This window comes from Lontra canadensis, unplaced genomic scaffold, assembly GCF_010015895.1.
Source record: "Lontra canadensis isolate GAN:19392208 unplaced genomic scaffold, GSC_riverotter_1.0 scaffold17, whole genome shotgun sequence".
NCBI lineage: Eukaryota > Metazoa > Chordata > Mammalia > Carnivora > Mustelidae > Lontra > Lontra canadensis.
In genome coordinates this window covers 10,628,442-10,641,530 of record NW_022631011.1, presented here as the reverse complement: position 1 = coordinate 10,641,530, position 13,089 = coordinate 10,628,442, and the positions used below count along the sequence as shown (strand labels likewise).

Here is a 13,089-nt window from a genome sequence, read left to right as displayed (position 1 = left end):
GAAGCTGGCATTTTACTCAGGAAGATCACTTTTAGGGAGCTTGCCAGTCTCTCTGTTTTTTCCCTAAATGTTTGCCTAGACAGAAATGTAATGTCCCTAAAAGAATTGTATGTTAGAGAGATTTATGTTCTTTTCACATTTTAAAAACTGCAGCCTGAGATTAGGGACATATGCTAATATAGGGTCATGCATGTTTTTTTCTTTTTAAATTTTAGATATGGACATGGTTATGAAATATTTTGTGTTGCTTGTAGCAATTCAAAGGCTCTGCTTGCCTCAGCATGTAAGGTAGGGCATTTTACTTTCTTACTCCATTTGTTCACATGTTACTTGAGTCGTCAGGCTCTTAAAGTTGTGGTGATGGAGGCGGAATGGTCCATGAAAGGCCAGTGGAACTTGCTTTTTTCTGAATCTTGCTTTCGCAGTCTCATTTCCCTTCTGTCCCTTCAACAGCTTGCAACTGAGGGGCGCCTGGCTGGCTTAGTCAAGTAGAACATGTGACTCTTGATCTCCGTATTGTGAGTTCAAGCCCCACAAGGGGTGTAGAGCTTACCTAAAAATATATAAATTTGAAAAAAAAAAAAAAATCTGTAGGTTTTTTTTGTCTGTTGGATTTTAAGTCTGTTTCAGCCACATGCTTTTGTTCTTAAATACTTGGTTTAATTTGATTTATTTAATGAGGTATTTTTAAATGACCCCAAAATGCAATAAATTGAAATAATTGGGAGTCCTAAAGACAGGGGGGAATGAGAAGGTCAAAGCCAGCGTGCTCCGCTCCATCTGACAGTTTGTCCAGAAGCAGACATGGTACTGCCTGGAGGGAGTGGAGTCCCTCAGCCCTCAGCCCGTGCCAGGGAGGGGATGAGGTGGGGTGAGGCTGGCTTCTTAGCACGTGGCACTGCGGAATAGTGCTTTTCAAGCTTCTGCCTGGGAGAATGATCTCAAACTCACAGTTCACTGTTTACCCATATTCTGTGGAGTGAATATGTACGGAGGAGTGTCTGAAAGGTCTGAGACCCACATATTTCCCTACATTTTCTAAAATTTACTCGTTTTAAGCTGATGACTTCAGCTGCCTATCTCTTGGGCCCCTCTCTCTGCTTTTATTGTGGCTTCTTGCCACCACCTGTATTGAGTCATCATAAGATTGGGGCGCCTGGGGGCACCTGGGTGGCTCAGTGGGTTAAAGCCTTTGCCTTGGGCTCAGGTCATGATCCCAGGATCCTGGGATCAAGCCCCACATCGGGCTCTCTTCTCGGCAGGAAGCCTGCTTCCTTCCCTCTCTCTCTGCCTGCCTCTCTGCCTCCTTGTGATCTCTGTCAAATAAATAAACATTTATTAAAAAAAAAAAAAAAAGATTGGGGCGCCTGGGTGGCTCACTGGTTGAAGCCTCTGCCTTTAGTTCAGGTCACGATCCCAGTGTCCTGGGATCGAGCCCCGCCTCAGGCTCTCTGTTCAGCGGGGAGCCTGCTTCCTCCTCTCTCTCTGCCTGCCTCTCTGCCTACTCTCTTCCTGTCAAATAAATAAAATCTTAAAAAAAAAAGAAATACTGCTATGCCCCTCCTGCCTCATGTTCTTTGCTGGTTGTCCCCTCTGTGAGGATGGTACTGAGACTACTTCCTTTTGTTATGGGGCCTGTGGAAGGAATAGAGCTTAGTGGCAGGAATAGCCATGCTTCTATTGAGCAGCTAATTTGTTTTTAGCTTTGGGCACTGTCAGTCATTAGTTGGTTATTTTTCATTTTCACGTGGGCTTGCTTGTAGCAAATGTGTACCACTTTCTTATTGTTATTTGTATACTTTTTCTGTGTATTTCATATTTTAATAAACAGTAGAATGGAGGTGTGGCTTGGAAAGTTTAAATCTGAAAGTTTACCTGAAGGTAGCTGGGTTTCTTGAATGGAGAATGTTACCCACACATTTGGTTTTTATTGGTGAGGCAAATGATTGGATGTATCTCCCTTTGAAATTAACTTTTTTTTTTTTTTTTTTTGTATTTGAGAGAAAGAGGGCAAAAGAGAGAGAATAAGCAAGGGGAGTGGCAGAGGAAGAGGGAGAAGCAGGCTCTTTGCCTAGCAGGAAGCCCTATGTGGGGCTGGATCCCAGGATCCTGGGATCATGACCTGAGCTGAAGGTAGACGCTTAACTGACTGAGACACTCAGGCACCTGAAACTAACATTTTTAACAGCTTTATTTAGGTGTTATTAGCATACTATAAATTGCGTGTTGAAAGTGGACAGTTTGGTAAGTTTTGACATATTTGTTTATATTTGTGAAATCATAACCACAATTAAGATAATGAATATAGCCATCAACCCCAGAAATTTCCTCTGCCCCTTGTTAAGTCCTCTTTCTTGTCCCTTCTTACCCTTTCCTGCCCTATTCCTAGGAAACCACTCATCTGCTTTCTGTCATGATAGAGTACTTTGCATCTTCTAAAATTTATATAAATGGAATCCTACAGTATGTTCTCTCCTTTTTTTTTTTTTTTTGTGGTCCAGCTTCTTTCATTGCGTATAAGAATTTGGGGTTCATCCATGTTGTTGCATGTATGAGCAGTTTATTCTTTTTATTGCTGAGTAGTTTTCCCATGTACAGATACATTACAATTTGGTGATCTATTCACTTTTTTTTTTTTTTAAGATTTTATTTATTTGAGAGAGAGAGAGAGCATGCACAAGTTGGGGGAGGGACAGAGGGAGAAGCAAACTTCCCACTGAGCAGGGGACTCCCAATACGGGGCTCTATCCCAGGACCCTGAGATGATGACCTGAGCTGAAGGAAAATGTTCAACTTACTGAGCCACCAGGCTCCCCTGATGTATTCACTTATTAATGGACATTAGAGTTGTTTCCAGTTTTTGGCTTTAATCTGTAAAGCAGTTGTATATCTGTATACAAGTCTACATACAGACACAGGCTTTCATTTCTATTGAATAAATACCTGTGAGTAGAAGTGCTAGATGTATGTTTATTTATTGAAAAATTTGTTTATTTATTTTAGGGTGGGAGGAGCCAGCACAAGCAGGGGGAGGAGCGGAGGGAGAGGGACAAGTGCACTGTGCATTGAACACAGAGCCCAACATGGGGCTTGATCCCAAGACCATAAGAGATGACCTGAGCCAAAATCAAGAGTCAGATGCTTAACCACTGAGCCACCCACGCACCCCTATATGTATATTTAAAGTTTAAGAAACTGCCAAGCTATTTTCCAAAGTGATTATACTATTTCACAGTCCCCGCAGCAGTGGGAGTTCCCGGTGCTTCACACCCTCCTCAACACTCTGTATGTTATGGTCAGTCTTTGTAAACATTCTTTTTGGTGTGTGACATCTCATTGTGGTTGTAATTTTCATTTTCCTAATAACCAGTGATGCGGAGCATCTTTTCTTTTTTTTTGAGAAGCGGTTTTTGTTGTTGTTGGTTTTTTGGTTTTTGTTGTTGTTGTTTTTTTTAAAGATTTTATTTATTTGACAGAGAGTGAGAGAGGGAATATAAGCAGGGGGAGTTGGAGAGGGAGAAGCAGGTTTCCTGCTGAGCAGGGAGCCTGATGCAGGGCTCCATCCCAGAACCGTGGGATCGTGACCTGAGCCAAAGGCAGAGGCTTAATGACCAAGCCCCCCAGGTGCCCTGTGAGGCTTGATCCCAGGACCCTGAGATAATGACCTGAGCCAAAGGCAGACACTTAACCAACCGAGCTACCCAGGTGCCTTTCTTCCAATTCTTTTAATTTCTCCGTAGAATCTCTGGTGATGTCACCTTTGTTATAACTGCTGTCAGCAGTTCGTGTCTTCTTTCTTATACCTCACCCTGTGCCCTGGCACTTTTTGTTTTGGTGAGGGAAGCATTCTAAGAATTAGTCAGGAAAATAATGATAATTGTTTTTTGATATTTTCAAATAACCAGCTTTTTGATTGTCCTCTACTTCTGTTTCTTCTGTTTTTGTTTCTATTTCTTTGATTTTTGCTGTTTTTTTTTTTTTAAGATTTTATTTAAGTGAGAGAGCACACGAGTCAGAACAGGGGGAGGGCCAGAGGGAGAGGAAGAAGCAAGCTGTCCGTGGAGCAGGGAGCGCTATATGGGACTCAGTCCAGGGACCTTGGGATCATGACCCGAGCTAAAGGCAGACGCTTAACTGACTGAGCCACACCTAGGCACCCGTTTATTTTTTTCTTAGATTTCATTTCCTTTTTTGTTTCTAGTTTAATAAGGTTAAAGCTGAGACCACTGATTTCAGATCTTTCTAATACAGGTGTTGAGAGCTGTAAATTGCTAAGTATTATTTTTGGGGCATTCCATAAATTTTGATGCAGTCTATTCATTTTTACCTAACTGAAAATGTTTTTTAATTTACCTTTAATTTTTGTCTTTTACCTATAGGTTTTTTTGAGATTTATTATTTAGTTTCCCTATACTGAATGTTTTCCAAATAGCTGTTGATTTAATTTAATTTCATTGTGGTCAGAGAACATAGTATGATTTGAGTCCTTTGAAATTTAATCTTGGTAAATTTCCATGTTTACTTGAAAAGAATGTGGATTCTGTTTCTGTTGGGTGGAGTGTTCTGAAAATATGAATTACGTCAAATTGGTTGATAGTGTTCATGTCGTCTTCATCCTCTCAGTTTTATTTAGAGTAGCATTTTGAAATCTTTGACTATAATTGCAGGCTTATCTTTTAATCCTTGTATTTCAGTCAGTTTTACTTTATGTATTTTGAAGCTCTGCTGTTAAAACATTTATGATTTGTTATGTTCTCTTGATTGACTTGTTTAACAAATTGGAACAATCCTCTCTATTTTTGGCAGTGTGTTGTGTTCTGCTCTCAAGTCTACATTGTCCAGTGCTCATACAGCCACTCCAGCTTTCTTTTGAGAAGTGCTTGAATTACGTATCTTTTTCCGTCCTTGTACTTTAAGCTGTTTTCAAGTGGGTTTCTTAAAGGCAGCATATAGTTGGATCTTGCTTTTTTATTCATCTTGATATCTTCCATTTTAACAGGGGCACATTTAACATAATAATATGCTTGGATTTAAATCTTTCATCTTGCTATTTGTTTTCTATTTCATCCATCCTTTCTTTGTTTCATTTTACTTATTTTGGATTGATTGATTGCTTTTTATGAGTCCATTTTATTTCTTTTGTTTGGTTAGTAGATACAACCACTGTGTTATTTTATTGGTTGTCTTTCATTTCATACTGCACCTCTGTCATTTGCCACAGTCTGCCTCCAAGTAATGTTGCACTATTTCATATATGATTTAAGAACTTCATAGAAGTGTACTTTTGTTTCCCCCTACTCTTTGGTATTGTTGGACACTTCTTCACAGAAATCTGACAAGATCTTGTCATTTTTCCTTTGAGCAGTCAGTTATCTTTTGAAGAGATTTAAATAAAAAAATTTCCAGCAGATACCATTTTCTTTTGCCTAAAGGCTATTTTTTAACATTCCTAGTAATGCATTTCTGCTGATCATGAATTTTTTGAGCTTCTGCCTGTCTGACAGATCTGTCTCTCCCTAATTTTTGAATGATTTTTATAGTGTGTAAGAAATTGTTGGTTTTACTTTGAGTACATTAAAGATGTAGCTCCATTTTTTTTATTTGCTTTTTTTTTCTTAAGGTTTTATTTATTTGACAGAGATCACAAGTAGGCAGAGGCAGGCAGAGAGAGAGGAGGAAGCAGACTCCATGCTGAGCAGAGAGCCCGCTGTGGGGCTTGATCCTAGGACTCTGGGACAATGATCTGAGCCGAAGACAGAGGCCCTAACCCACTGAGCCACCCAGGCGCCCCTATTTGCATTCTTTCTGATGAGAGTCTGCTATAATTTTTTTGTTTCTTGGTGATGGGTTTTTTCCCTCCTCCCACTGCAATTTTATGTTTATTGCTGGTTTTAAACAATTTGATTATTGTTGATATAATTTCCTTCATGTTGGCTGTGCTTGGGTTTTACTGAACTTCTTGGATCTTTATGTTTATTGTTTTTATCAAATTTAGGAATTTTTTGGCCATTATCTTTTTTTTTTTTTTAAGATTTTATTTATTTATTTGACAGATATCATAAGTAGGCTGAGAGGCAGATAGAGAAAGAGGAGGGGAAGCAGGCTCCCTGCTGAGCTGAGAGCCTGATGCAGGGCTTGATTCTAGGACCCTGGGATTGTGACCTGAGCCGAAGGCAGAGGCTTTAACCCACTGAGCCACCCAGGCACCCCAGACTCTTAATTACAAATTAACAGACACACGTATTCTTGTAAAACATTGAAACACTGTGAAGACAGTGTCTATCTCTGATGAGTCACCTAGTCTAATCCCAGTCTTCCTTTTCCTGGAGATTATTCTGCTTGTAGTATGTATTGCCTCAGAATTTTCCCCTATTTATACAGATACATACAATATACCCATAGTAACAGCATGTTATTTTTAAAAATATGAGTTCTTTTTCCAGTTTATTTCTATTTAAATTGCTTGTTTGATCTCTATTCTCCAGGCAGCTAAGAAAGAGCATGCAGCCATCATTCTTTGGAACACTACATCTTGGAAACAGGTGCAGAATTTAGTTTTTCACAGTTTGACTGTCACGCAGATGGCCTTCTCACCCAACGACAAGTTCTTACTAGCTGTTTCCAGAGATCGAACTTGGTCACTGTGGAAAAGGCAAGACATAGTCTCACCTGACTTAGGTAAACCAGCTTCCAGTTGGAAGATTATTAGTGAAACACTTATGTCCATTTTATCTACCTTGTAGAACCACTAGGTAAAGAGGACTAGAAGTAATAACAGGGTGAAGGTCAGAGTCTCACTGTTGTGAGGTCTTTCAAAGTTGTGTTCTGAGGAAGACTCGAACCTTCATTGTAAGATTTAAATGCAGTGATCTTTGAGTTGACTTCCTTGTGATTATATAGTCAGGATGGCATGTATTCAGACATCTCAGTTAGAAGAAACATAAAAATCTAAAAAACATAGATTTTTATGGATTGATAAAAGAGAATGGCAATGTAAGACTGAATGGGTGCCATATTCTGAGCTAGGATTTTATGGGATAGGAATAATGAAGATACAATTAAATTATGAAACTTACTAGAAGGACCATTATCTTTACCTTTTCCCGCTTACCCCATCACTTTCAATTCCCCCGATTTCTTTGGGTAAAATCTAGAGAGGGTTTAAAATATCTTTGTGTTGTTTAATTGTGTTTTAATTTTCCATTGGTATAACTTGCATGCAGTTTGATCTTGTGATATTCCTAGTCTCTTAGTTTCTTGTATTTTAGAGACAGACTTATATTAAACAGTACATGTTAGAGTAAACTGATTTCTTTTGCAACGAGTGATTTCCTAACGTGCAGCCTTTACTTTTTAAAAAGTTAATGTGACACTAATGATACATCCATTAATCTCTTGTATCTTTACGGATTACAGATTAATAAAATAAAAATTACTTATAATTTTATTTTTAAATTTATTTTTAAGGTAATTTTATTTTTTTATAATTTTATTTTTTATTTTTAACTTTATTTTTTAGGTATAGTCCATATGAGGACTAGAAGTTACCTGACACTTAAATCTTACAAGGGCAAAGGTTTTTTAAGGTTTTTGTTTATTTGAGGTTTTTTTCCCATTATTTAAGAGTACGGTAATCTTTTTTCCTTATGTGTAAATCTGGCTACTTGCTGAGGAAAGTTAAATTGCTCAGGCTTCTTGCACAGTTGAAGTTTTAGTTAAGTGCCTGGAAGATGTTTGTCACCAATCACTGGAGAGTGACTAGTAACATAAAAGCCTTCCCTCCTGGAAGAGTACATGTATGCCCAGAGCCTTCTGCTGAGGGCCAGCAGCCAGGTCTGTTATAAACGTCCCTATGTGTAGATTGGTTGCTAAAGGGGGTGATGTGTATGACACGCAAGCATAGATTTCTACTAGATGAAAACAGCTCTGTCTGCCTTGTGAGCAGTGTGTATGGTGTTTCTTTCAGACCCAGTTTTCAGCCTCTTCGCCTTCACCAACAAGGTAACTGCTGTGCACAGTAGAATTATTTGGTCTTGTGATTGGAGTCCCGATAGCAAGTATTTCTTTACTGGGAGTCGGGACAAAAAGGTAATTTTTTTAACTTAGTGTTTTTCAAATGTAAAATAATATTACAGGTATATTTGGATAGAAAACACATTATCCTGACTTTCGGATAAAATTAAAAATAATCTATGTATTTCTTCTGTGTTTTTCAATTGCATGCATAAAAAGGCTTTCCTTGTTAAAAGCTATAAATACATTTCTCTGAAATACCAAATATGAAAAGAAAACCTTTCAGACACATGGTGTTCATCAGAGGGCCCCAGTGGGAGAGAAGTAGTGAATGAACTGGTTGAAGACTAACAATGTAGAAGAGCAGGAGGGGGTGGAGGGGCATCAGGAGGAAAACAGTTGGCTTTTCTTTTTCATACTTCTATGAATTAAAATTTGCCTCTATAATAAGGGATTATTGCCTTTTCATTCAGTGGAGGAAGCAGTGTATATGGGTGTGTGTGTGTGTGTGTTTCCTAAGCTTTAAAAAAATCAAAACAATTCAGTGAGGAACGGGTTCTTGACCGCTGCCCTCACCCCGGCCTCTGGTCTCTCCTGTCCTCACACTCCTTAAAATGCTCTTTGCCTTTCTCTGCAGGGCCCGCAGACCAGAGGTGGGGAGGCAGTTGCAGGTTTCCTTTCCTCTCCCTGCCCTCTCCAGTTGTCATGGTACAAATTACCAACGCAGAGGGCTGGTGTGGACATGTCACTCAGTGAAACACTGAAGTGTCAGCCTCTAACCCGTCTTTTAGACTGTCACTTGCGTCCATTCGCCGGTCCGCTTCTCCCCAGGTGCCACCTTGCTGTGCTGTGCCATGTTGGCCACCGAGGGAACAGAACTGCTTCTGCCCTCCATGTGGTCGCATGTGCTGCCGCCGGGGCTCCTAGGGATGTGTCAGGCCTGAACCGGACAGAGCGTCACCCAGCACACATTCTCGGAAGTACACTTCTGATTACTTGGTCAGAGCCTCCTACTGGGAATCTTGCTTTGACCTGGATTTTGCAAGTGTTGTCCACTGCACTTCACTCTGTTTCTTTGTGACGAGTCACATCCCTTGGAGACATGAGCTTCTGTTTTAGGATTTTATGTCCCCTTAGTGTCTGCGGTTCTTGGTCACATTGCTTTGAAGAAGGAAGAGGTAGACCAGACGACAAATGATGGACAGCGAAGCAAAGTTTATTGAGCAAGAGTACAAAGCTCCCAGAGGGGGAGGGGGACCCTAGTGGGTTGCCCTTGGAGTTTCTAAGTTTAGGGGGTTTTATGAGGTCTTTTGCAGAACTTTTTTAAACAGTTAGGGTGTGTTGAGTCGTGCCAATCAGGGCTTTGGTCATGTATCTGTCTGCCTATTACATTAATGTCCATGTGCTGATGGTCCTTTTTTTTACTGACATCTGGGGGCTTAGGTCTTAACTGCCCCTTCCCCGTGACATTGAAAGATGCTTTTGTGGTTAATTGTCTTATTTTAGGATGTTTTACAGAAGTCATGTCTGCAAAGTCTGCAGAGCAGAATGTCAGTGCTATTTTATCTTAGCTGTCCTGATTCCGTGTTGTCAGGGATCCTGGCCCTGACTGCCTGTCAGCTAATGCCTAAACCTTCCGGGGAAGTGTCATTTCTCATGCAAGGTATTGTCACAGTTAGGCCCTCCTGCCTGCTGAGTCGTTTCCCTGAGCAGCTGTGGTATAGAGGAAAAGCCAGGGCTGGACTGGTCCCCATGCGTGTGTAGTAATGTCTTGGACATGTGCACAAGCCTCTTAATGAGGATGTGACCGATAGACTCTCCCTAGGTCAGAACTGGTTTCCTGAGTATAAAAGAGTGTGCTGGACAATCCCTGGTCTCTGGGCAGGGGCAGTCCCTGTTTGGACCAGCACATTTAGGTAATTGAGGTCTCACAGACTTGTGTCTGCTACCCCGTGGCTTCTCTGTGATGCTTGCAGTACTCTGAAATCCTGAAACATCAGCTGCAAATGTAAATGAGGCATTCATTTAAATGCTAGAGTGAATATTTTGCATTATCTGTACTGTCGATACTCTGATGCATTGCTGTAAGCCTTGCAGAGAGAAAGCTTTACAGTTTGATCTGTCTGTCAGGTGGTTGTGTGGGGCGAGTGCGACTCCAGTGATGACTCCGTGGAGCACAGCATCGGCCCCTGCTCCTCCGTCCTGGACGTGGGCGGAGCAGTGACAGCCGTCAGTGTTTGCCCGCTGCTTAACCTTTCCCAACGGTCAGTCTCCGAGTGGGGCTTTGTTTTACAGTTTTGTTCACACTTGATTTCTTCATATGTATATCCTCTTACATTTTCATAGCTTCTGAATTGCTGTTTTTTTCATAATGCTTACATTTCTTACAGGAATTGTTAAATTGATAGAACATGATGGTATTCAGAGTGGGAAAATGGGTACTGGGAGTGTGGCTCACAGGTTCTTATTTCACCAAATTTAGAACCATGGTGCTTTCGCCATAACAAGTGTCTGCAGTAGAATGAGGGCCCCTGCAGCCAGCAGGGAAACACTGGCTTGTGGGTGTGCCAGCAGAGGACAGAGGGAAAACTGTGCACCCCTGATGGAGAGGTGGCTCCATGAGGGCGCAGTAGGAGCAGTGCACTCTCTCCTGGGCTGGCATTTCTTTTATAAGCTACTGACAGTTGGGAACATGGTAAAGAACTCTGATAGAGCAATGACGGAGATAACAGAAATTCATGCTAATTAATCACTGTCTTCCCCTCCTCCCTTAAAAACAGGTATATTGTTGCAGTAGGATTAGAGTGTGGAAAGGTTTGTCTATATACCTGGAAAAAGACTGATCAAGTTCCAGAAATAAATGACTGGACCCACTGTGTAGAAACAAGTCAAAGGTATTTTCTTACTATTTTTACTTCCATCAGATTAGATTTTGTTAAAATTACACAAATTACAAATGTATTTGTTACAAAACATTGAGTTTTAATTAATTTTTATAAAATAAGTTGATCTTTTTTTTTTTTTTTCAAAAGATTTATTTATTTGAGAGAGAGTGTGTGGGGGGGGGGGGCAGGGGTTGCAGAGGGAGAGGGAGGGGTCTGCCTGCTGAGCAGGAGAGTCAGACATGGCTGGATTCCAGGACTCTGAGATTTTGACCTGAGCCAAAATCAAGAGTCGCCACTGAACCGACTGAGCCACTCAGGCACCCAAAGCATCAAGGTTTATAGTGGCAGTTTTTTTCTAATTTTATTGAGAAGTAATCCATACAGGTGACTTGTATAAGTTTATGGCAAATAGCAGAATTTACATACATTATGAAACATTACCACATTCAATTTGCATCCACTTATTCATATAGATACAATAAAAAGGGAGAGAAGAAACGAATAAAGGAAAGAAGTCTCTCCTTGTAATAAGAACTCTTAGGATCTCTTCCCTTAACAACGTCCGTCGTCAAAGCAGGGTCCACGGAGGTCATCATGTCGTACATTCCGTGCCTAGTATTACTTGTCTTGTAACTGGGAATTTATACCTTTGACCACCTTCCTGGGATTCCCTCTCCTCTTACCCTCTGCATCTGGTAACCATAAATCTGATCTCTTTTCCTATGAGTTTTTGGTTTTATTTTTTGAAGATTCTGTATGGAAGATCATACAGTTTGGCTTTAGTGGCAAATTTACGCCACATTTACACGGAGAGGGGATGCAAATCTCTATTCGTGGTACTTACCACTAAGTGGTACTATGGTAGTCTCTTGAGATTGATGTTTGTTACTGTATTGAACTTGGTTTTTAAAATTTGCTTGAACAGATTGCTTGTTTGCATAATATCTTTATAGACAACACATTTGAGATGAAAGTGATTTTTTTTTTTTTAAGATTTTATTTATTCATTTGACAGAGAGAGATCACAAGTAGGCAGAGAGGCAGGCAGAGAGAGGAGGAAGCAGGCTCCCTGCTGATCAGAGAGCCCGATGCGGGGCTCGATCCCAGGACCCTGAGATCATGACCTGAGCCGAAGGCAGAGGCTTAACCCACTGAGCCACCCAGGCGCCCTGAAAGTGATTTTCATGTCATCTAGAAAGTGACTACAGTAGATTTGTAATAAAATTGGATTAAAAATGTGGGTGATTTTTTTAAACATTATAGATTGTGTTTTGGTAGCCTCATCTTGTGTTTGAACGCTTCAGCTCAAATGGTGGAGCAAAATGCCCAGTGCCCCTCAAAGACACATGCCTGCTTTCATGCATAGGAAGTGCTCCCTGAGCCTCATGCCCCGGGCCTGGGCTCTTGCCTGCTAGGCTGGCTTAGAACACCTGATGTTTACAAACCACACCCCCCCCCCCCCCAGATTTCAGGATCTTTTTTTAATCTAATTTTTAACCTAAACTATTCTTTAAAAATGGCTAAATTATCAAAAAAATCACTGACCTCATTCTATCAGAATTTTTTTTTTGGATTCTTCAACCTTCATATATCTGCACTATTCAAAATAGAATGTCAAATATAATTCCAAATGACAGTATCATGATGAAAGTGATGGGCTTGGTGGAGAGAGACCTGTGAGCATATGTCTTTTATAAGATATATAAGGGGAGTCTGTCTCCTTACTGGCAAAGCATGTTCGTGCTCATAATGTATTGGTTAAAACTCATCCGTTTCCTGCTGCCTTTTTGGCTTCTCTCCCACCTCTGATGGTGGGTTTAGCAATTGAAATGGTTCATACTGTTGCTTACTGAAGAGGGAGGTACTCCAGTGAAAATTCCATGTTCTAGGCATTTGAAATTTTCTCTCTTCCTGAGCTCCCCTCCCTTCATTTCATCTTCCTTTCATCTTGCCCTGCCCCCGGCAACCCTCAGTTTCTTTTGTGAGATTAAGAGTCTCTTATGGTTTGTCAAGTTTTTTTTTTTTTTCCTTCTTCTTTATTTGACAGGGAGAGATCACAAGTAGGCAGAGAGGCAGGCAGAAAGAGAAAGGGAAGCAGGCTCCCTGTTGAGCAGAGAGCCTGATGTTGGACTCAATCCCAGGACCCTGAGACCATGACCTGAGCTGAAGGCAGAGGCTCAACCCACTGAGC

At 40.8% G+C, this 13,089-nt stretch overlaps 1 protein-coding gene across 1 annotated transcript in view; it reads left to right on the top strand.

The window, feature by feature from the left end:
• Positions 1 to 13,089, top strand: part of ELP2 (elongator acetyltransferase complex subunit 2) — a 44,597-nt gene that overhangs the window by 28,570 nt on the left and 2,938 nt on the right. Inside the window, exons 17-21 of the mRNA XM_032859594.1 lie at positions 216 to 288; positions 6,486 to 6,678; positions 7,967 to 8,088; positions 10,144 to 10,277; positions 10,794 to 10,907. Of these exons, the coding sequence (XP_032715485.1) occupies positions 216 to 288; positions 6,486 to 6,678; positions 7,967 to 8,088; positions 10,144 to 10,277; positions 10,794 to 10,907 (636 nt within the window). The remainder of the gene's footprint in view (positions 1 to 215; positions 289 to 6,485; positions 6,679 to 7,966; positions 8,089 to 10,143; positions 10,278 to 10,793; positions 10,908 to 13,089) is intronic.